The sequence below is a fragment of the Geotrypetes seraphini genome, chromosome 7 (assembly GCF_902459505.1).
Source record: "Geotrypetes seraphini chromosome 7, aGeoSer1.1, whole genome shotgun sequence".
Lineage (NCBI taxonomy): Eukaryota > Metazoa > Chordata > Amphibia > Gymnophiona > Dermophiidae > Geotrypetes > Geotrypetes seraphini.
Window position 1 is genome coordinate 172,829,604 of NC_047090.1, and position 25,288 is coordinate 172,854,891.

General features: G+C 45.2%; 1 protein-coding gene across 4 annotated transcripts in view; it reads left to right on the plus strand.

The window, feature by feature from the left end:
* Positions 1-13,617, plus strand: part of ASB2 (ankyrin repeat and SOCS box containing 2) — a 75,813-nt gene extending 62,196 nt beyond the window's left edge. For all 4 annotated transcript variants that reach the window (XM_033953400.1, XM_033953402.1, XM_033953404.1 and 1 more), the window contains 3 exons: positions 2,798-3,365; positions 9,437-9,590; positions 12,872-13,617. In XM_033953400.1, the coding sequence (XP_033809291.1) occupies positions 2,798-3,365; positions 9,437-9,590; positions 12,872-13,002 (853 nt within the window). In that variant the 3' untranslated portion in view covers positions 13,003-13,617. The remainder of the gene's footprint in view (positions 1-2,797; positions 3,366-9,436; positions 9,591-12,871) is intronic.
* The last annotated feature ends 11,671 nt before the right edge of the window (positions 13,618-25,288 follow it).

Below are 25,288 nucleotides of genomic sequence, written 5' to 3' on the forward strand. Positions count from 1 at the left end.
GCATTATTGCCGCGTATTCCCTGAGATCCGATCTGTCGCGCTAGGTGAGAGTGCGCATGCGCGCTTAATACGTCACCAGAATCCACTCCACAAGCTGGGACCGCAGACAGCTGCCGATCGCCTCCACAAGCCCGTTACTGGAGGATCGCCAAGGGAGCTCCCGGAGAATGCTGCTGGGGGGGGGGGGGGGGGTCAGAGGAGAGGGACCGGCGCCGAGGGAGAAGGCATCGCTGCCGAGCAACCCTGAGGGCAGAGGCAGCCCGCGCACACGGTGGACCGAGCGCGAGGACGGCCGCCTGCGCAAACTGACCAAATGGCTCATGCCGCGGCCCCGCCGCACGCGCTCAGCTCCACCGCACGCGCTCAGCTCCCAAGGCGCAGCAGCCCTTCATTGTCTGGCGGTGACCTGGGAAGGGGTGGGGGAGGAGGAGGTGGGAGCTCACATGCAACCGTCCCCCCCACCTCCTCCCCACCCCTGGAATCAGTTCCGTTTCTCCTAGCGGCTCGCCGGCGTGCGGACCTTGGTTTCCCCGCCCCTCTCCTCGGAGGGACCCGATGGACTGAAGCGGTGGCAGTGATCGTGGGAGCTGTGAAAACTTTCTTAAAGGGACAGTAATGCCGGCTGCTCACATGCTCCTCTCTGGACAGATGCTGCAGAGCAATGATCCTTTATAATAATCAAAAAGTTGGGCGCAGATATGAAGTATACAGCTTTCAGCTCTGTTTCTACTGAAATCCAATACAGAGTTTGGAGACCTGGGAAAGGAGGCACAACAAATACTGGACCCAGGCACAGGGAGGGGGAGGGTGGGGAGACAAACTGGACCCAGGAGTGGGGGAGAAATGCTAGGCCTAGGTTTGTGGGAGCTGAGGGAAGGGAAAGAGAGAGAAACCTGGAGCATAAGGGGAGAGTTAAGAGAGGGGGCAGATGCTAGATTGGGGGGGTGCAGTTGCAGAAGGAAGAAATGCTGATCCAGTGGAGAGGAGGAGAGATAGATGTGTAGACTACAAAAGATGGGTGGGGGGTCAGGAGGAAGGGGAGGAACAAGGCAATAACGGAGAAGGCCAGACCGCGGGAAGGGAAGGGGGGGCCGAAGGCCAGACCATGGGAAGAGAAGGGGTGGTGGGGGGAAATGCTGCTGCTGCTGCTGCTGCTGCACAGGGGGCAGGGAAACACATACAAAGACAGACAAAGAAAAAGGGCCAAGGAGAGAGAAAGACAGAGAGAGAGAGAGAGAGACAGAAAGAAAGAAAGACAGACAGGCATATATTCTAGCATCCGTTAATGTAACGGGCTAAAAGACTAGTAATAAAATAAACATACAAACAAGCCTTAAAATTCATAGCTAAAAAATACTAAAATGAGTTTGTATAGAAACAGAACTTAAGAACAACATAATTAACGGCATACCATAGACATGAATTAGTAACGTAACTGTTGATCATAAACAATTCATCAGGTCTACCAAAAAAAGGTATGTCTAAAAGAAAGCATCAACAAATAATTCTGTTTTAAGTAATTTTCTAAACATACCTCTCTCACAGCAAATCCGTAGCTGTCCTATCTGAGAGTTCTAGATCCTAGCTCCTGCACAGCAAAAGGTCTTTTTGCTAGTATCAACTAACCTTAGATTCATAATTGCCTTCAGCAAGGCCAAATTCTCAGAACGCAAAGATCTTTTTGGAATATAACTAGATTTTTAATCAATTCTGGAATATTTCTGTACAAAAATTGATGACAGATCATTAAAACTTTGTACTGCATTTTGAAGGTGACTGGTAGCCAATGCATTTTTGGAGATGAGGCAAAATATGATCATATTTAGGCAGACCTATTATCAATCTTGCTGCCGTATTCTGTGTAACCTGTAACGCTTTACATCTCCTGTGCGCTTTTAAATAAATGTTCATCTTTGATATTCAATTTCCAGCCATGGACCTCTGATGAAGGCAATTGCGCAAGCCGAAACACGGACCGTGTAGGGTCATAAGATTTCATTCATCGATTGATGTCCATTCTATCGCCATGCCATTTGTCGGCCATTTTGATTTGCTGAAACTGGAACCAATATCCAAGAGGCATCTCTTTAAGCGCATAAGACTGTGTGTGATTTCAATATAAACTGACACATTACATTACATTACATTAAATTACTGACTTCTATTCCGCCCGTACCTTGCAGTTCTGGGCGGATTACAAAAGAGACATCTGGACATTTCCAGGAGATATTACAATAAGATAGGTGAATTACAGTTTTGGGAATGGGATATAGCAAAGAAGATTGGATTATTCCAGTAGATTTACAATTTGGGGAGATGTACAAATCGGAGATAGTGCAGTTCCAGTATATACAGTTTGGGAAGCAGTTGACATTCTTGAGGCTTTGAAGAGTAAGGATAACTGGAGAGGGGGAAAGGATCACTCTTTTATTTTTATTTGCACTATTTGGAATTGGTTTTATTGATTTTAATTTACATAGTATTTTTGTGTGTTTAATAAACCTGTGACCATTCAGTGCATCGACTCCACTTTGCCATCTTTTGATTGTCGGCATTGTTTTGTTGCTCTCTTTGCAACAAGTGGAGTTGGAGGTTTTTTTGCTTGTTGTTTTTGTTTTATGTATGGGAAGCCATTGGTTTTAATCCAAGCCTTCTGGTGAGCTGTAGAAGGGAAAGCTACCCTTTTTGATAACCATTATATTCTTTCTTTGCCCAGATTAGAGGAAACTCTGGATTCTTTGTCTAGTTTGTGTCAATCCACAGTGTAATGTCTTGTTCAATGAATTGTCTTCCATAGGATTGTGTCCATGCTGATCCCTGTGACAAGTCGGATTCGGATCAAGCGCAGTGGTATCAGCCCTCTCCACATTGCTGCAGAGCGTAATAACGATAGCAGTTTGGAAGAGCTGATTGACGCCGGCTATGACATCAACGCCACTCTGTCTTTTGAACGTGCCAGATTGTACGAGGACAGGCGCAGCACTGCTCTCTACTTCTCCGTTATTAATAACAACATTGATGCCACAGAAATGCTCCTGGATGCTGGAGCTAATCCTAATGTGGACCTTATCAACCCTCTTTTAATCTCAATCCGCCATGGCTGCCTCAAGACAATGAATATGCTTCTTGATCATGGGGCAAATATTGATGCATACATTGCCACTCATCCCACATCGTTCCCTGCCACCATCATGTTTTCAATGAAGTACCTTAGTTTGTTAAAGTACTTAATGGATCTTGGCTGTGATGCATATTCCTGTTTTAACTGCGAGTATGGTTGTGGACTCCACCCTCCAATAGAAGATGTCAGACGGAGAGAGTATGAATCTCAGGATACAGCCAATAAACAACCCAAGATTATACAGGTAAGGTAACTGAAACTTCCCAAGATAGCTTCTCACTTTTGCTATGTAAGAGTCAGATTGCTGTAATTGACTCTGAGATGTGATATAGAGGGATATTGCCAAAGCACTTAGACTTACAATTTATTTAAGAGAAGAACACAATATTGATAAATTTAAGACTAATTTAAAAACATTCCTTTTCAAAGATGCTTTTGAGTAATAATTCTCAACCTGGGATTTATTAACTATGTTGAATTTGACCAGACATCTTATATCCCCGACCTTGTGTTTTTCCCGACCACTCTTTCTATAATAATTTGTAGTTCAAATCCCTTTCGTCCTTTTTTTTCTTGTTTGTTAAGTTTGTATATAGTCTAGTTCATTTTAATGTTTATGTTAAATATTGTATTACTTTTTAATATTGTAATTTTAAATGTTTTTTTTATGTATGTTCATCGCTTTGAACACTTATAAACTTGAAACTTGATTTAGTAACCTGTGGAAATTTGTAAGTCTAAGTGCTTTGAAAATGAGCCCCATGGTCTCACTAGAACAAGGAGATCACTTCCTCTTGCAAATAGTTCATTTTTGCAAGCAATGTTTATCGATAAAGCAGATTGATTTACCCTAGAAGTATTTGAGAGTTTGTGGAATTTTAAGGATGCAAATATCTAATTCAGTTTCCTGTCCTCCATTCCCTAAATTCTTCATTACTTGTTCGTCATTTTCTACAATTTATTTTAATTGGGGAAAAATATTCCGCAATAGAAAATATTTTGCAAATAAAACTGAATGAGGAAGCTCTCTGCAGGCCTTCTGTCCATCCCTTAAATTTAAACCTTTGGGATAAAAGACCTGTTGTTCCTTTGATCTCCTTTGGGATAAATGCCATTTTAAATTAAGCACAATTTTAATATTTAAAAAATCTTTCTGAAGCTTCAGGAAATTAAGGGCTAAATTCACTAACCTGATCAATCGTGACCGATCCATGTCCGATGGATTCTGCAATCAATAATAATAAAATGCTAGAGGCGCGTGCGCTCTTGAAAATTCGTGAGCGGTGGCGCCGTGAGGTGTGCTTCTGTGCCAGTCCTCACGGCGCCTGCGCGTGACTGTGTAGAAGACACCAGCGACTCCTCCCTCCCGCTCCTCTTCAAAGCAGCCTGCTGAGGTTCGCCAGCCGCTGTAGCGAACCTCGCAAGCCGCTCTCCACCTCCGTGCAGAAGAAGGAGTTTCCGTGTCACCTCCCGCCCTCACTCGCCACTGCCGCCGCTGATCCTCCTCTTCAGAGCAGCCTGCGATCGTGGCCGGCTTTAAAGAACCTCGCATGCCGCTCTCCAGCTTCAGTAGCACGCTCCCTCTGACGCACGGGATCACGTCAGAGGGAATGTGCTACCGAGTTGGAGAGCAGCCTGCGAAGTTAACTAAAGCCGGCCACCATGATCGCAGGCTGCTTTGGTGAAGAGGAGCAGGCCAGAAGACGCCTGGATGTTGGGAGGGTAAGAAGGGAATCAATACCGGGAGCCAGGGGGAAAGGGAAAGGGGGCTGCTTTGGCGGGAGGGGTGTGCTGGGGGAGACAGAAGGGGCCATGGATAGGGAGAGGGAAAGGGGGCTGCTTTGGGGGGAGGGGTGTGCTGGGGGGGGAGACAGCTTTGCTCGGGGTGGGGGGAGACAGAAGAGGACCATGGAGAGACAGGGAGAGGGAAAGGGGCCTGCTTTGGGGGGAAGGTGTGTCCTGGGGCAGACATCTTTGCTCAGGGGGGTGGGGGGAGACAGAAGGATACAGACAGCGGCCAAGGAGAGAGAGAGAGAAAGAAACACAGACAGACAGACACATCTATTCTAGCATCCATTAATGTAACGGGCTTAAAGACTAGTCAATAATATTCTAATGGGGGTGATCAGAGGAACGCCCCATACGTCGACATGGATCGCTAGTGTTCGATCCTGACGTATGCGCACACCATCTGCTTTCCCTGTACATGGTCTGCGCATGTGTTTGGTGTTCGTTTTTAGCTGAGGAGGGAGTTTTAACTGGCTCCGTCTCTCCTGCTCTGGAAGGGCGATCCCCGGCGGCAGGCTGCTCATAAAGGAGGAGATGTTATGAGACAGAAATAGGGCGATCCCCGGTGGCAGGCTGCTCATAAAGGAGGAGATGTTATGAGGCAGAAATAGGGTGATCCCCAGTGGCTGGCTGCTCGTAAAGGAGGAGATGTTATGAGGCAGAAATAGAGCGATCCCCGGCGGCAGGCTGCTCGTAAAGGAGGAGATGTTATGAGGCAGAAATAGACCGATCCCCGGCGGCAGGCTGCTCTTAAAGGAGGAGATGTTATTAGGCAGAAATAAAAAGACAGCTGGAAGTCAATTCAATTGTGACCCTATCCCTCAGTTACAAAAGACGTTTAAAGCAGGCAATTGACTCTCCTGCTCTCTGCCACCCTTCCCTGAAGTGCAAACTTGCTTTAAAACCACGGGCTCACACTGCGGAGAAGGGCAGCAGAGAGCAGGGAGTTGGGGCGGCAAGAGCAGGGCTCGGCTGGAAAGGGCGTTTGCTGTGTCTTCGATGGGTGGAAGGGGCAGGAAGCAGAGTGGCAGAGATGGGCTGCAGGGCTGGGATTTCAGGCCGAGGACAGTCGGAAAGGACGTTTGCGACTGGTCTACAGCAGTCGCTTCTTGTGTTGATCAGCCAACCCAGTCTGTGGCAAGATTTCTGTAGTGAATCGTGTCCCTGCCTACTTTGCGTGCTGTTCTCATTTGCATGCATGGATCGGAATCGGGCCGGAGTAAAGTCGAGTCGCAGAGCGGTCGCAAACCGATCGGTTTGCTTAGTGAATCTAGCCCTAAGTAGTTAAGAACATAAGAAACGCCTTCACCGGATCAGACTGAGGTCCATCTTGTCCGGCGATCCGCCACGCGGTGGCCCATTTAGGTTCTCCTTTTTGGAGACCCGGATTTCCCGTATCCCTCAATATGATTTACAAGAAGGTGTGCATCCAACTTGCGCTTGAAACCCAGAACAGTATTCTCCGCCACAACCTCTTCCGGGAGAGCATTCCAAGCGCCAACCACTCGCTGTGAGAAACAGAACTTCCTGACGTTTGTCCTGAACCTGCTGCCACTCAGTTTCAGGCTGTGACCCCGTGTCCGTGTCACTTCCAAAAATGTTAGCAATGCTGCTTCCTGGTCTATTTTATCAAATCCTTTTAATATTTTAAAAGTCTCTATCAAATCCCCTCGCAGTCTTCTCTTCTCTAGGGTGAACAGTCCCAGTTTTCTGAGACATTCTTTGTAGCTCAAATTCTCCATACCTTTGACTAGTTTCGTGGCTCGCCTCTGCACCCTCTCCAGCAGAGTTATATCCTTCTTAAGGTATGGAGACCAGTGTTGGACACAGTATTCCAAGTGCGGTCTGACCATTGCTCTGTAAAGTGGCATTATGACCTCTTCCGATCTACTCGTGATCCCCTTCTTAATCATGCCCAACATCCTGTTTCCTTTCTTCGCCGCCGCTGCACATTGAGGGCTTTAGGGTTCTGTTTAGTTGGGTTAGGTTTAGTTGGGTGAAAGAATTTAAACCTTTGGGATAAAAGACCTGTTGTGTCTTTGATCTCCTCTGGGATACATGACATTTTACATTAAGCAGAATGGCACAATTTTAATTTTAAAAAAATCTTTCTGAAGCTTCAGGGAATGAAGTAGTTGGGTGAAAGAAGCACAATCTCAAAACTCTGTGAACAAACGGACTCGGTCTTTTAGCATATTTTTGACTTTTTTTGTAAATTAGATATTTGCTTTTTACAATCATTACATTTTCAGAGCAATTGCAGGCAAAAGAAAAAGGAAAATGCTACATAACAACAATACTACCGTATCAAGGAGAGAAAAAACAATCTGTCACACAATATGAGGGTGGCTTGAAAAGTTTGGTAAAAAAGCAAGTTAAACAAAATAGTTCCCATCGAGGGCTATATACTTAGGGCCTGTTTTACAAAGCCGCACGGCAACAGCCCTGAAGCCTTTTAAATCTCTATGGGCTTCGGGGCCGTTAATGCACGGCTTTGTAAAACAGGCCCTTAGTCCAGTGAGTTTCCAGTTTTTTTCATATCATAGGAAAAATAGCTTAGAGAATCAAGAGTCAGTTAAGATGAAAGGAAGTCAAGGCAGCAATAGAGAACAGCATGCACGAGTAGCTCGGATAGGAACAGAAGAAGGGAGGCAGGGCGATAGTTGGAGGGGCAGTTGGGAGGGGTCCCATGATGGTTTTTTGAGAAGCAGGTTAACCTCCGCATGGTTGAAGTCCTCGGGAACAGTTACAGTGGAAATGGATGCCGTGTTGCCCCGAAAATTAGACAAGTGTCATCAGTAACACGGCAGAGTGAATTCACGGGCGGACAAGGCCGAAACAGCCTGTTTAGAGTGCTGCCGGCCCAACGCTGCTTAGGGAGGTATGTAGGGCTCGCTCGTGGTCAGCGGGGTTCGGATGGGAGGGAGGGAATGATGGGGGTTCGGCTGCGCGGCAGGGGCGGATGCTCGCTCAAGGGTGTTCTGCTGCACAAGAGATGGGAGGGAGGGAAGGGAGTCTGCCGGCGAATCCTGGGACTAGGGCTTATTTTTGGAGAAACACAGTATGTTAAGGATATGACAGATTGCAGGGATAACAGTATGTGGAATCAAGTAGAAGGGTCCATCCAGCCCATTATCCCATCTTCATAGAGGCCAATCCAGGTCACAAGTATGTGGCAAGAACCCAAATAGTAGCAGCATTCCATGCCACCGATCCACAGCAAGCAGTGGCGCCTCCCATGTCAGTCTCAACAGAGGTTTATGAACTTTTCCTCCAGGAACTTGTCCAAACCTTTCTTAAAACCAGCTACATTAACTGCTCTTAACCACATCCTCTGGCAACGCATTCCAGAGCTTATCTATTCTCTGAGTGAAAAAATATTTCCTCCTATTGGTTTTGAAAGTATTACTCTGTAACTTCGAGTGTCCCCTAGTCTTTGTAAACCTTGATGCAGTAAAAAATCGATCCACTTGTACCCATTTTACACCACTCAGGAGGAGAGTGTGGCGCAGTGGTTAGAACTGCAGCCTTCGCACCCTTGAAGTTGTGGGTTCAAACCCCACGCTTCTCCCCGTGACCTGGGCAAGTCACTTAATCCTCTACTGCCCCAGGTACATTAGATAGGTTATGAGCCCGCCAGGACAGATAGGGAAAATGCTTGAAGTACCTGTTTGTAAACCGCTTTGAGAGTGGTTGTATAACTATAAAAAGGCAGTACAGTAAACCCCCGTGAATTCGCGGTTTGCAAATCGCAGACTCAGTAATTTGGAGTATTTTCCGACCGCCTCTTCCTGATACTAAAGTCATGGTTACACCAATCAGGAGCTGCTTTGACACGCCAGATAGCGTGTCAAAGCAGCTCCTGATTGGTGCAACCATGACTTTAGTACCAGGAAGAGGCGGTCGGAAAATGCGCCCGGCTTCGTAAGTACAATTTAAGCACCCGCCGGCGCCCCAGCTGCCCTCTCCTGCCTTCGATCAGCTGGAAAACTGTATTCTCGGTTTTTCATAGTTCGCGGGTGTTCCTGGAGCGGAACCCCCGCAAATTTCGGGAGAGTACTTGTATACAAGTCCCAATCCCTTTCCCTTAGGGATCTCCTTCTTTCAGAATCCATTTTGTGGGTGGTAAGGGCTCCCATGGTAATCCTGTGCTAACCAGTTAGCACATGGTGCTGTTGCTTAAGAGTGGGAATGTCCCCTGATTTCACCCCTGTCCAAAAAACTAGAAAAAAATTTTTAGCACAGGGATTAGCATGCATTAAATTGGCACTTGCCACAGGATGTGAGTGTACGCCAATTTAAGCTGCGAGTTAGCATCTAACAGAGTTTAGTAAAAGGTCCTATTAGATATTTATTATGTTATGTATTTTGTATTTTAGGTGAGATGTTTCACTTTAATTTGTACTTTAGGAGCGGTTTTAGGCCTGTTCCCTGCAGTTTCACATAATCCTGTTCTCTGTTGCCTCTGCCTCCTTGTGTCTCTTGTTTCTCTGCTTATTCTGACCCAACGATTTGCTTTTCTTTCAGTTTTGTGAAATGGTTTCTACACCCGAGTTTAGTCGCTGGGCGGGGCCGATCATCGATGTACTGTTGGATTATGTGGGTAACGTGCGGCTCTGTGCCAGGTTACAGGAGCACTTAGATAGTTATGAGGACTGGGCTGACATTAAGAGGAAAGCAGGTAACTCTTTTTATTCAGAAGTAAAAAAAATCAACACTTGGTTTTGTTTTCCTTTTGTTCACATACGTGTCTTTTCATTGCATGGTTTATTCATTTATTTAGCTGTCATAGGGTGTGCCAGAGCATTTGAAATTATTTTGAATTATATTCAGCATTTTTCTAGGAATCCATGGTATTGTTTACCAAGAAAAAGGCAGATGAAAATCAGTGCACAAAGTTAGTAGAATAATTATAATTCAAGAATTCTTTAAGCAGCATGCCCACCCCTCCCCCCAAGTATCCATCCTAAATGTTGCTGAAATGATCCCTAGTGATTAAAGTACTGTTTATAAGGCTGTATGTCCCCAGCAAGTGCAAAAAAATGTTTAAAAATATTACACTGACTTTTACAAAGCTTTGATAGAGGTTTCTGCTGCAGGCCAGCGAGATAAATGCTCTGATGCTCATAGATTTCCTATGAGCATCGAAGTATTTACCTCACTGGCCCATGGTAGAAACCTCTTCCGCAGTGTTAGGTAGCTTTGTATGTGTGGGTTAGGGACAAAAAAAAACAGCTTGCCACATCAATGTCAAATCTTTAAGATCAAATTTATTCCCCAAATAAAATCCAGCATAGCCAAGTTTTGCTTTCAGGCTTCATTAAGGGTATTGCATCTGTAAGGCAATACTCCCGATGAAGCCTGTGGGCAAAACGTGGCCATGTTGAGTTTTATTTTAGGAATAAATCTGATCTTAGAGGCTTGATGTTGGTAGGCAATCTGGGGGTTTTTGTTTTTGTTCCTGTGAACAAAATGTGCTTTCTAAAATGCTGCTCAATACATATGAAGTCTGATTTTGATTAGGGGGGCATCTAGAGAGAAAGTGGCATGACCAAGTCAGGATGTTCACAAATTTTTGTGTATTTTACAAAAGGCTCACTAACACCAAGCTATGCAAGTCTTCTGCAATTACATGCAAAATATTTCGCTGTGCAGGGCAACTTAATAGATATAGAGGGTAATTTTATAAGGGTACATATTTTAAGTCAATTTTATAAAGACAAGTAGGCAACTATTTGTCATTATGAAGTACTAGTGTAAGTGGCAGAAATCTTGTATACATTGTGTGCAGACATTTAAGTGTGCCTTAGAGCTGGTGCAAATATTTATGCCTATAATTTAAAAGTATACATATAGATTAATGTATTTTTTAAATTATATGCATGCATCTGCCCCTGCACTTTCCTACCAGCCAAACAAATGTACCATCATATCATTAGAACCTTTATACCAACTTTGATAAAATTCAATAAAGTTCAAGTTTTAAAAAATTGCAGAAACATTCCAGACTATGCAATGGTTCATACTGATGAAGGAAAATATTCCACAAAAATGTATCTGCCTGAAAACATTAACACGCTTCACGCTCAAATTAATTATCCAGGTATCCATTAGTATGGATTTGTGGTTCATCTTTAATTTTCCTAAAAACGTTTTTTTAAAAATTCCATAACAAAAGACGATAAATCCTCTACTCAGTGTGCAACAGCAGCTAAGAAGGCTAACAAAAGTTTAGAGATTATTAGGAAAGGAATAGGGAATAAAACAGGGGACACTCGATGAAGTTGCAGAGAAATACTTTTAAAACCAATAGGAGGAACCTTTTTTTCACTCGGAGAATAGTTAAGCTCTGGAACGCATTGCCAGAGGTTGTAGTAAGAGTGGAGAGCGTAGCTGGTTTTAAGAAGAGTTTGGACAATTTACTCTTATTGAGAAAGACATGGGGGAAGCCACTGCTTGCCCTGGATCGGTAGCATGGTATGTTGCTACTGTTTAGGGTTCTAGAATGTTGCTACTCCTTGGGTTTTGGCCAGGTATTAGTAACCTGGATTGGCCACAGTGAGAACGGGCTACTGGGCTTGATGGACCGTTGGTCTGACCCAGTATTCTTATGTTCTTATCTATATTGCTCCATGGTGTGACCACACCATGAATTATAGTTTTGGTCACCAAATTAAAACAAACAACTGAATTAGAAAAAGTACAGAGAGAGGCAACCGCAATGATAAAGGAAATGGCACGACTCCCCTATGAGGAAAGACTAAGGAGGCTAGTGTTCTTCAGCTTGAGAAGAGGTGGCTGAAGAGAGAGATGATAGAGGTCTGTAGAATACTGAGTGGAGTGGAATGGAAAGAGGGAATACATGATAAACATTTCAAACAAATCTGAGGAAATATTTATTTACTCGGTGTATAATTAAGCTCTGGAATTCATTGCTGGCAAAGTCATTAGCATAGCAGAGTTTAAAAATGGCTTGGACAAGTTCCTGGAAGAGATCCATAAATCGTTATTAAACTGGTTCATAGACAACCCCGCGAAAGACAAAGGCGCGCGCCGACAACTGAGCGCAAGACGGAGGCGCGTGCCGAAGAAAATTACAGTTTTTAGGGGCTCCGACGGGGGGTTTTGTTGGGGAGCCCCCCCCAGTTTACTTAATAGAGATCGCGCCGGCGTTGTGGGGGGTTTGGTGGGTTGTAAGCCTCCACATTTTACTGTAAACTTAACTTTTTCCCTAAAAACAGGGAAAAAGTGAAGTTTTCAGTAAAATGTGGGGGGTTACAACCCCCCAAACCCCCCCAACGCCCCCCCAACGCAGCGCGATCTCTATTAAGTAAAGTGGCGGGGTTCCCCCCCCCACATCCCCCCCGTCAGAGCCCTAAAAACAGTAATTTTCTGCAGCGCACACCTCCACGCGCCTTTGTCCGGCACGCTTTTGACCTGACACCATTAAACTAGACAGGGGAAAATCCATTGTTTACTCCTGTAATAAGCAGCATAGAATCTATTAGTATATTGCAGGGGGTTCTCAGCCCACTTCTTGTGCCATATTTAGCCAGTCAGGTTTTCAGGATACCCACATTGAAGGTGTATGAAATAAATTTGCATACAATGGAGATAGGGCATGCAAATTTATTTCACGCACCTTCATTGTAGGTATCCTGAAAACATGACTGACTAGATGTGGCTCAAGAACTGGGTTGAGAACCCCCGTTCTACTGGAGTCATGCCAGGTACTGACCTATATTAGCCACTGTAAGAAACAGGATATTGGGCTTGATAGTCCTTCGGTCTATTGTTGAATTGCAATGCTTATGTACTTATGTATTTAAATCAGATTAATTTTTTCATACATATAAAATAAAATGCCCTGGTGTGAATGGACGTTAGTTCTGGCAAATTCTCTGCATCTGATGTCACAATATCCCCCAACACTCTTCATCAACATTTGCTTTATTTTTCTAGAGCCTCCGAGATCTCTTTTTCATCTCTGTCGCCTGAAAATCCGAAGTATTCTTGGCAGGAACCGTTTTGCACTGCTGGAGGACTTGCCACTTCCTCAGAGACTGATCCAGTATCTGAAGTACGAATGCTGATGCTGCTTACCAACAGCTTCTTGAAGTGAGGCTGAGGAAGGGCCTTGATGTATTTAAGAGACAGTAATATATCCATCCTGGAAATGTGTCTATAAATTGAATGGAAGGGCATAAGAGAAATGCCACAGCTTACCTGTCGAAATGGAGAATATGCATAATTGTAAGAGGGGGAGTAGGGATGGAGCGAGAGAACCGGGGAAAGAGGATGTAAAGGACAGAGAGAGAGGGAAAAGACAGGTGAGAGAGACAGATACAGGAAGAAAGTGCTTTTAAGAGGTATTTGGAAGGATGGGGAACAATCTGAGAAATCCAGTGCATCAGTTCATGCAAAAGGAAAAAAATAGAACAATGTATTTCCATTAAGAGGCAATCATTAACCAGATTAATTTCTGAATAATTTGGATCCTCTTGATCCTGTGGCCTTGATGAGGAAGGTGAAATGAGTCTGAAGTTAGTGACTAGCAAAAGTGAAAACTTGATCACATTTTAATCCACTATGATATTGCTTTGACTGAAGCTTTGTTTTACACATCATCTAATGTTTTGCTTGAAACATATTTTATAATGTATAGGGGGGTTCTCATGTTCTTTAGTATTACAAGTACCGGAATGTGACTTAAAATAGTTCCTCGAGTCTCCTCAACCTCCCATTTCTATGACTTATACTGTAAGTTCCTATTAATAAGGGCCAGGGCAGTGGCTCAGAAGTATCTCTAGGTCAGCATGAATGACAGAGTTTTAAGATGGAGACCTGACCTTGTGACTTCAGTCGAGGCCCGGTTTTGCTTTCTGTTATTTTGTATTTCAGGTAGATTATGGACTGTGTTTTGTTTTATTTATTTAAACAAAATGTCTTACTCGCTTATACCTAAGCAGCTCACAAAACCACAATCATAATTTTTAAAACATACATAAGAACAGCCTTACTGGGTCAGACCAATGGTCCATCAAGTCCAGTAGCCCGTTCTCATGGTGGCCAATCCAGGCCCCTAGTACCTGGCTAAAACCCAAGGTGTCATAATACTCCATGCTACAGATACAGGGCAAGCAGTGGCTTCGCCCCTGTGTTTCTCAATAACAGACTAAGGACTTTTCCTCCAGGAACATACATAAAATATACAATAATCTCATTATCTCCTTAAAAATATTACTATCCATTTGTTTAAAAACTTTCACAAACAAAGTAGTTTTCAGTACTTTTCTTAAACTTTTGTAAATACAGAAGTGCACTTAATGATCCTGTCAATTTATTCCACAATGACAACCCCTGCCTTTGAAATTTTAGACCTTGCTCTCCTATACTTTCGGCCTTCTGCCAGCATTGTAATACAGAGACACAGACTTCTGAAACGCTGTTTTTGAACTTTGGCTTCTCCATGGCTTAGCCACCACAAAGCTTTCTGGCACTTAACCAGTGGCGTAGTTGGTCCATCCCGGCGTCACCTTCCTCTCCGCCCCCTGCCACGCGCGCGCCCCTTCCCTTTTAACTCTGGAGCAAGCAGCCACCAACTTGCTGCTTGCGTTGGCTTTGGCGCCTTCTCTGACATCACTTCCAGGACCCGCACCTAACATCGGAGAGAGTGCCGAAGCCGACACGGGCAGTAAGTTGGTGGCTGCTTCCTCCAAAGATGAGTAAGGGATGTGGGGGAGGGGTGCCATTGCCCCAAGCGCTGATCACCCTCACTACGCCACTGCACTTAACCAGTGCATCAAGGAGTGCAGTGAATGACGTGCTACTGTTGAGACATGTTCTTTTCCCTGGGGTTAACAGTAAAATGACATGTCTTAATTGCAGCCTGTGTTAGTAACTACACCCCTTAATGTCTTTCTGTCAAGATCTACTAGTTAGGGGTGTAGTTACTAAAATGGGCCACTGTTAAGATACATTATTGTACTGTTAATCCCAGTTATTAGTAACTAGGTCTCATTGCATGAAATGGGACCTCTACTAAAATAGTACGAGTTAGTAGTGGTAAAGTAACCCCATCTTAACAGTAACCCCCCACTGCTAGCTTTCTCTCTTAGTGTGAAGAGTTTCTGTCTCTGGTATCCAGAGACAATATTGTGATGTCATAATGCCTACGAGCCAACCTCATTAGTGATGTCACAATGGCTTCGTTGCTCTGTACTTCGCTCACTTTTATTAACAGTGCTTTCATTTTCTAGAGACATTTCTTTTTTCCTTGATAACTCCCCCCCCCTCTCCTTAATTAACGTAGGCTGCTGTTCAGACGTGTTATTTTTCTATTAATCCCAGTTAATAACCAGGTCTCACTGCAGAATCTGTGGATCTGTGGTAAAATGGCACATCTTGATGGTGGCCCACATTGATTACTTCCCTTAGGGTTTCCTTTTCTGAATGATCTTTCCCAAATTCATCTAAATTCCATCATATATGTCAAGTCGCTGATGAGGAGGACGTAAGAATGGCCAGTGGAAACTGTCGGTCTCAGCTTTACTGTCCAGATGTGTAACAATATTTTTGTAGCACAGAAAGGACGCTTCATACCATACCATATAGTTTCTTATATCCCACAAGTTTCAGCAAGGAGTCATTGTGGTTTGCAATAATATTTGGGATCAGTTATTAAATTAACAATAAGAGTTTAGAGAGCGTAGAGGTTAGTAAACAGGCATTACAAGAAAAACAGATAGTAGGAGTGGGCCTGACGCAAATATAAGGGTAGACTATTCTAGGTTTTGGGGCCCAGGAGTTCGAAGGTAGTCTCAAATATTTTTTTCCCGTGAACATGGCGTGGGGAAGGAAAGGTTAGTTTAAGATGTGTCGTTCATTCTTGAGTTGTAGGAGTGAGGAACCTTGACTATACTAGTCCTATACTAGTCCGTCTGAGTTTTCACCATAAATTGCTTTATAGACCATGCAAGTGATCTTGAAGTGAACCCTTTTTTTCTTTGGCAGCCAGTGTAATTCTTCCAGCAGTGGGCTGGCTCTCTTGAATTTGCCTACTCCAAAAATCAATCTGGCCACCGTATTCTGCAGCAGTTGCAATCTCTTGTGCTCCTTCTCAGTGGTGCTGTATACAATGAATATAAGGAATTGCAATAGTCTTGGTTTGGGAATAGGACCGCCTGCACAATAATTCTAAAATTAGCTTGGCCTAAAAGGGATCTTATCGTCCTTAGTTGTCTTAGTCTGGAAAAGAATTTTTTTGACTAGGGAGTTGATCTGGGCTTCAAATGTTAAGTTACATTCTAGGACAGGGGTAGGGAACTCTGGTCCTCGAGGGTCGTAATCCAGTCGGGATTTCAGGATTTCCCCAATGAATATGCATGAGATCTGTTTGCATGCACTGCTTTCAATGCATATTCATCGGGGAAATCCTGAAAACCCAACTGGATTACGGCCCTCGAGGACCGGAGTTCCCTACCCCTGATCTAGGGTAATTCCTAGTATTTTTGAAGTGTTTTCAATCTTAAGGATTTCACCAGTGGTCAATATCCAGGTCCAAGTGTAGTAGTGAGTTGTAATCACTGAACCAAAGCACTCTGGTCTTCAGTTTATTAAGTTGAAGGAAGTTCTTTTGTGTCTATGTGCTCAGACCTTCAATGGTCTTCGCTAAGTGTTGAAGGGTGGCAGCAAAATAATTTTTGGCTAAACAAAGTAGGAAGATATCATCCTTGTATAAAAATATGGGGACTTGATGGGAGGAGAATAATTTTCCGAAAACTCTTAAGTAGATGTTGAACATGGAGGGAGACAGCAGAGATCCTTATGGGACTCCAGAGAAGATATTCCATTTTTGGGACTTCTTATTTCCTTTTTGTACTTCATAGGTCCTATTTTCTAAGAATTCGGTAAACCATTTTAGGACCATTCTGTGTATGCCTAATTCACTCAACATTAGAAGTAGTAGAGAGTGGTTCACAGCATCATATGCAGCCGAAATGTCAAACTGTAGTAATATGGATTGTTTACCTGTGCGTAGGTAAGATTTTGCCTTTGATGTCAATTTTAAGTAGTAATGATTCTGTACTATGCAGCTTCCTGAAACCGTGTTGCAAACTGTAGAATCCATCAGCCTTGCTTAGGGATTCTGATAGTTGTTAACATCTGGACCTGGAAAGGCCCAGCCACCCGCTCTCTCCCCCCCACCCACCACGTTCTTCATAAATATCCTGTGCCCTGAACAATCTGCATTTAAAACATTCTGAACACAAAACACTTGACACTTCAGTTGGTGAAACTAGGCCGCAGCCCTGTTTTTTTTTTTGGAACCATAATAACTCTACAAACAGAAACATCAGAATCCAAGCTACCATAGAAACGTTCTTTAAACTTAACTTCCCATTTTAACCCGCCATCCACAGCTAGGGCCTGAGGGTGGCATGAGCCTCCATGCCCCTTTATCAAGATCATGAAGGGCATAGAAAAAGTAGACAGGGGCAGATTTTTCAAATTATGGGGGACCACAACTACAAGGGGGCACTCAGAGAAATTGAAAGGGGAAAGGTTTAGAACAAACGCCAGGAAGTTCTTTTTCACCCAAAGGGTAGTGGAAACATGGAACGCGCTACCGAAGGATGTGATAAGCAGGAGCACGCTACAGGGCTTCCAAGAAGATTTGGATAGGTACCTGGAGGACAAAGGGATTGAGGGGTACAGATAGGAGTAGAGGTAGGTTATAGGAATAGGATTAGAGAATTAGAGGTAGGTTATAAAATTAGTCAAGGACCACTGTTCAGGCAAGTAGGCCTGATGGGCTGCCGTGGGAGCGGACCGCTGGGCAAGATGGACCTCTGGTCTGCCTCAGCGGAGGCAACTTCTTATGTTCTTATTACCCAGCCACCGATGCTTGCTCTCTGAGCTCACGTCCTCTCACCACTTATCGCTGGATGAGCACCCCCCCAAGCACTCAGTAGCTTGGGATACCGCCACTGGCCTGTAATTCATTACGGGCTCCCCCCAATCAACAGGGCTGTGACCCACCGCAATCAGCTGCAAGACACCTCTCACAGCAAACTGCAAAACCATCCAAGAACAGATCTAAACCCACATTGGAGAGATGCACCTGATCCCCTGCAAAAAGACCGAGGCACAAGACATCCATCCAATCATAGCACAGCTGTAAACCCCCTTGAGCTGCCAACAGTTGACCTTGGTAAGCCCCAGTGTCCACCGCTTAAACCCTAGGCAGCAAGGGCGAGGCATGACGTCAGACCAAACTATCCTTGTGCCAGGGAACCAAGCTAGCACCAGGCGCAAGTCATCCTGAACCGTGTCGATCAGCCTCTTTCCAGTCCACGCATCCACTTCATTGCCACCCAGGTGGAGAATCAGCATGTTTGGATGACGAGGTCGATCCTGCAGGGAATACAATAACTGCAAGGGCTGGGACCACTGCATTCCACGCTGCCCTCACGAGGAGACTCGTACCCCCAGCCACTGTAGGCCAAGGTGCAGGCCTTCCGGGCGACAGGCAGCTCTCTCCCCCCACCCCCTCTGTGGACTAAGGAGTGTACGACAATCCACACTGAATAGTATGTGGGCCTAGCATCTGTAAAATACAGCATAACTGTTCACAGCGCGAATGTGGTACAGCAAGCGATTTAGTAACAGCACATGCCAGCAACCATTGAGCAAAAGTCTTGAGTTCAAGTGCAAACATGAGCCCCTCCCAACTTGTTCATCCCCCCTCTCCCCATGTACCCAGCAACTGAACCCGGGCTCTTCGGACTGACCCCCCTAGTCCTTTCCACTTGAATATATCCCCTTTAACGCTCCAGATGACCACCTTCTCAATCACTGAATACCTTGATCTGGCATACCAGCCACTCCTGCTCTCGTGGCCATCCCGATTTTAAGGGAGTGAATCCCAAATTTAGCAGGGTCCATCTCGCACCCCTGTAAGGTTTTCTTCAACACCGCCAGGAACTGATACCGTGTGAGGGGGGAGCCATTCTGATGCAGCAGCACCACCATGCTTATCTGAGGCCGTACAGCCAAATACGCTTGCAGCACTACACCGGATACACTAAGAACCCAGCCTATGGGTTACCCCACCCTGGGAACCGCTGCCTCACCGTGCCCCCCAACTATAACACCCGCCACTGACCTGGGAACTCCCTGCACCTCCTCCTCGCAAAGCCCTGGCTGAGGTTGCTGTACCAACCCGCGCATATCGGTGCACTCCATGTGTTCCCCAGCCGACTGGCCCTGTCCTCTTGTGGTACTGCCTCTCCTGCCCCAGTGCTCCTGTTGCTCGGCCAATGCTGCAGCCAAAGCAAACAGGGCCGTGAGCATAGAGAGACACTGTGACAATGACTCTGGCTCACCTACCTGATCCAACACCTGCTCTTCATCAAAGGAGTCACCGGCATGGAAGGACAAGTCCACTGGTTCCTCATCCAACTGCCTGACGTTAGACCTGGTCTCTTGGCTCTTCTGAGATGCCGCCATATATCCTCAATCCTGTGACCAGGTAATGCTGCTGCCGCTGAAGGAAACAAAAGCTGCCAAGCCACCTCCAAGGATCAGGAATGCCCTGACCCTCACGGAGGTCCCGGCTTAAGCATCCCCCCTCCCCAGAACCTTCCAGACCTCGGCCAACCAAACGTTTTGATTGACCAAGGTGGGAATAAGCCCCTACTTCAACTCCCCCCTCTTTATCCCCTAGCCCACACTGTCCTCACCTTCTTTTCCTCTTCCCCCGACTAACTAGTCCAGGCGGGTGGACACACGGGCCTTCTAGCCCCATATTAACTTCCACACGTCGAGACCAGCTCTTGGTCTTACTCATATTGACACAGAATTCCAACATTTTTGCAGGTCATGGTGTTCCAACCACCTGCCGAAAGTTTTTGATTTTTGATAAATCCCTACCTGATGCTTTAGGTTTAAGAGTCAGGGTGATGGCTGATAATGTTGTAGTTATAGGATATATACCTCTTCCTAAGCATATATTAACAAAATTGATTCTCTCCAGTAATTCCAAGATATCTTATGAGGTAACAGGAGAGAATTTATTCCAGTTTCTGTTAGCTGTCTTGAAACTGTCTATTAAGGAGTGTGTAAATTTTTATCGAACTAAGGGCTCCTTTTCCGAAGGTGCGCTAGCGTTTTTAGCGCACACACTGGATTAGCGCACTAGCCGAAAAACTATCGACTGCTCAAGAGGCAGTAGCGGCTAGCGCACTCTGCATTTTAGCACACGCTATTCCGCGCGTTAAGTCCCTAACGTGCCTTCGTAAAAGGAGCCCTAAATCTTTTCTTGAAAACAGTGTTCCAATTTGGATTCATCTGGTTGGTATAAGGTGGAATTTGCTGTTATATCTTTGGTAGATATTAATGAAGTGGAAATCTTGAGAAGGCCATCGAGCCCTAATTGAATGATCATCCTCTTTAATAAAAGCCTAAGCGCGCATGCGCACTTAGGAGGCCGTGATCCCTGCCGCCGTGATGTGTGCCTCCGTGGCCGCATTCCATTTGCGGCGTGTGCGCCGGCTTGGGGCAGATTGCGGCACGTGGGGCGGCTTGGGGCGTGTGCAGTGGATTGAGCGGTGGTTTGTCTCAGCAACGACTGTGAGGTGCCCCATGCTGGTAAGAAGTGGTGGTTTGTCTCAGCAAAGGCTGCGAGGTGTCCCATGCTGGTAAGAAGTGGAGGGGGAGAGGGAAAGGGGGCTGCTTTGGGTGGAGGGGTGTGCTGGGGGCTGCCTGGGCTAGCAGATGCTGGACAGGGGAAGCAAGGAAAGGAGAAGGGGTGGACAGGGTGAGCAGGGATGCGGTGCTGCTGGACAGGGGGGGATGTAAAAGGAAGGGAGAAGGGCTGCTGCTGGACAGGGGGAGCAGGGAAGAAGTGCTGCTGGACAGGGGGGGAGGTAAAACCAGGAGAGAAGGGCTGCTGCTGGACAGGGGGAGCAGGCAAGGGGTGGTGGTGGACAGCCGAGGAAAGAGAGAAAAAGAAAGAAAGAAAGACAGACAGACAGCGGCCAAGGAGAGAGAGAAAGAAAGAAAGACACGCATCTATTCTAGCACCCGTTAATGTAACGGGCTTAATGACTAGTGCTATCATAGTATGCTTTCTTAGCTTCCATTATAGGTCATTTTTAGTGTTTTATTTCTCTGCTCCCCAGGTAATATAATGTTTCTGTTTTGGTGTTTCCTCCAGAGCCTTTCCAGTCTTCTTACTTTTGTTCTAATGGCTAGTAATGGTTCAGAAAACCATGGGTTATTTTTCTGTTTTAATTTTACATGTCTGGTTGGTGCGATCTTATCTAAAACTGAAGAGGTTAAAACTTCATCTACGTCTTCCCCTATAGGTTCTAAGTGGTCCATCGTGCTCCAGAATTCATCTGTTGGAATCTTGCCCTGCCTTATTATAGACGAGTCTTCTGTATTTGTTGATATACTTGTCAGTTTCAGGTAAAAATTTAAGAGGTAACGGTCTGACCAGATAACTGGTTCCCATTTAATATAGTCTACCAAGGGGAAACTTTTAAGTTTTTAGATATGCCCGATATGAAGTCTAGACAATGACCGTCTTTATAAATAGGATCACATGGAAAAGTAGTAAAGTTGAATTGATCTAGTACAGGGATTTCAAAGTCCCTCCTTGAAGGCCGCAATCCAGTCGGGTTTTCAGGATTTCCCCAATGAATATGCATTGAAAGCAGTGCATGCATATAGATCTCATGCATATTCATTGGGGAAATCCTGAAAACGCGAGTGGATTGCGGCCCTCAAGGAGGGACTTTGAGACCCCTGATCTAGTAAGTTTTTAAAAGGTACAAGCTTTGGGTTTGTCATGCATTTTCAAATGTACAGTAGGTTTAAGCCTTCTAAAAATATCAGGTGGCAAAGTTTGTGAGATCAAGGGTTTGGCAAAGTGAGAGATCAAGTTAAAGGTTTACCCTCTTATTTTATTCCAGTTGCCGGGAGGTCTGTAAATTAATAGTATTCCTAAATCTTTCCTGCCATCCGGTTTGTTCATGCTGCAGATCATATACTCTAGACCCTGTTCAGTATTACTATCTATAACTTTTAAGGAGAGAAATCATTTTTATAGTATGAGTAGGCCCCTGCCTCTCTTTGTCCTTCTGGGGCAATGAATCACTTCGTATCCTTCATGTGGTCAAACACTGGAGAGGCTATTCTGTGCTTCTCTTGAGGACGATGCTCAGAACCTAACGCCAGTGCTAGAGGCAGTTAGCGGCGGACAAGCAACGTTCAGAAGACACCAGCACAGGAAACAGCCCGGGCGATGAAGAACAGTTGCAAATAGTATGTGGATGTATTCAAACGAGCTGCTTAGATATTCCCTTCCAATGCTCAGAAACAGTGCACAAGTCAAACTATGCCCTCAACGCAGGAGACCTAACTCCAGCTCAGAGCTAGCATTAGGATAGGATTTCAGGGGAGCTGTAGCTAAGAGTAATTCTGCCTTCACTCCCTCCATCTTCAGCAGACTCTGGTCAGCCTCCAAAAAACGGATCTCTCAGCTCCGTCGGTGATTGGCAAAGGCGCGTGAGCGCTCAGGTACTACTGTTTTATCATTTCTAGAGCACCGAACAGTATAGAAAATTGAACGAATGAATGAAAGGCGTATGCAGTGCTGTGCATTTAACATTCAATAGACGGTCCCTGCTCAGAAGAGCTTACAATCAAGGCACTCGGCAATCATTTATAGGACGGTCTGCCCCTGTGTCGGGGAGATGGGAAGCAGCCGAGGGCTTCTCGCCATTCTCGTGCTTGCAGCGGCAGGTTGCTGATTGAACTCCCAGATGAACCACAGTTTGGGGACTTTGCAGCCTCCCTGTACCCAGGATACGTGCAAGGGCCGGAGAGGTGAGGGGGTGATTCACGGTTTTGATGAGAATGTTTTGCCCAGTGGTGGGAGGAATTGGAGAACCTTAGCTCAGGCCTGACCTGCTGTCCCTCCAGCCAAGGATTCAGCTCTAAACACAAGCAGTAGGAGTTCGAATGGAGAGTAATGGTTTGTAAAACTCCTCGGTCTGGACTCTCCGTACTTTCAATCTCTGTTGCACCCATTCCCTTGGGCATGCGCACAAGAGCTTTGCTTGCTGCACAACTCTCCTACGCATGCGCTGGGCATGTTCCTCCTTCGTACTGAAAAATAACTTCCCAATGCTTAACACTAATTGCATACAATCTGAATTTAGGAAAGATGTTTTTCAACTCTCCAAAAAACCTTCTATTAGAATCACTCTATCGGCCCTCAGAAATGCCACCAATTGTTCAACTAGCTTTCATAACAACTGGCTTTACACATTCAATCTTCACTGGGTCATACTACAAATAAATTTACACTCAAAAATGAGAAGAGTAATATTATTTATGCATAGTTTTGTACTTAGCTTGGGTGGTAATTGCATGCATATGATTTGCATACTGTTGGTGTTGAACATTGGGAAGTTATTTTTCAGTGCTGTTCTCGTGGTATGCTTCTGCGCTATAACGAATAGGATTGGAGTTCTAAGCATTGGCTTGTTGGTCTGTGGAAGTTAGACTGTCATACTGTTTTTGGTATTCATCTGAACTTACCTAGTGGAACAGCTTGTGTGTCAAGAATAGCCTTACTGGGTCCATCAAGCCCAGTAGCCCATTCTCACGGTGGCCAATCCAGGTCACTAGTACCTGGCCAAACCCCAAGGAGTAGCAACATTCCATACAGAATCTCAAAGAATAGCAAGATTCCGGAACCCCAAAGAGCAGCAACATTCTAGAACCCAAAAGAGTAGCAACATTCCAAAATCTCAGAGTAGCAACATTCCATGCTACCAATACAGGGCATGCAGTGGCTTCCTCCATGTCTTTCTCAATAACAGACTATGGACTTTTCCTCCAGGAACTTGTTCAAACCTTTCTTAAAACCAGCTACACTATCCACTCTTACCACATCCTCTGGCAATGCGTTCCAGAGCTTAACTATTCTCTGAGTGAAAAAAAAAGTTCCTCCTATTGGTTTTAAAAGTATTTCCCTATAACTTCATCGAGTGTCCCCCTAGTCTTTGTAATTTCTGACGGAGTGAAAAATCGATCCACTTGTACCTGTTCTACTCCACTCAGGATTTTGTAGGCTTCAATCCTATCTCCCCTCAGCCGTCTCTTTTCCAAGCAGAAAAGCCCTAACCTTTTTAATCTTTCCTCAAACGAGAGGAGTTCCATCCCCTTTACCATCTTGGTCGCTCTTCTTTGAACCTTTTCTAGTGCCGCTATATCTTTCTTGAGATAAGGAGACCAGAATTGGATGCAATATTCCAGATGAGGTTGCACCATGGAGCGATAAAGAGGCATTATAACATTCTTAGTCTTTTTAAAATAATTCCTAGCATCCTGTATGAAAAATAAGACAGTTTAAGTAATTTAAGGTTTTTTAAATCTGTGATTGACATCTACCTGTCATAATACAGCTGTAAGTACAATAGTGTAGCAAGGGTGAGAGGCATCTGGGATGGTGGCCACCTGCTCCCCCCCCATCCCCACGCTCCTTCCCCACCCCCTCCTGCCACATGTGTGCTGCTTCCCTTCCCCCGTACCTCTGTAATGTTCCTGGTGCGAGCAGCAACCCCCAAGCTGCTGTAGCACCAGCATCAGCTCTTCCTCTGATGTCACCTCTTCCTCTGATGTCAGGAAGTGACATCAGAGGAAGAGCTGACGCTAGCACGACAGCGGGTTGGGGGTTGTTCTTGCCAGGAAGGTTATAGATAGGGGGGAAGGGGAAACGGCACGCAAGCGTGGCGGGGGAGACAGAAAGGAGGATGTGTGCTCGCACCCTCACAAGATGGCGCCCGGGGCGGACCACCCCCTCCCCTTACTACGCCACGGAGTAAGCAGTACTTACTTTGATGCACATGGCATAACTGTGGGCGTCTGAGGTTTTTTTCGCCATTATTTAAAAGGAAAGATTGATTATTTTTTTACTCCATAAGTGTGGTTTTGTGACTCGTGCAAGGTGAGACACCAAGGCATTATGCAGATCACTCGGGGGATCAATTTGTCAGCGTTTCAGGGCTAAACTGTGCATTCGCAGTTACCTAATTTATAGCTGTCATGGGGATTTATAAGTCTGGTAAGAGTGGTGGCTGCTGCACGCTCAATTGCAGAAGCTCTTCCTTTTTGCTGGTTCGGTGCAAAACTTCCTTGTGCTTTGAGGCACATATTTGACAGCTCAGCCTCGCACGTTTCACATTCCGGATTAGAAGGTCCATAGTTCAAAACGGACTTTCTTAAAACTATCTCCTAATAGCTAAAGTTCCACTCTTGTCATAATTTTACATTGAGCCTAAGTTGGAATTCTTACCTGGTTTA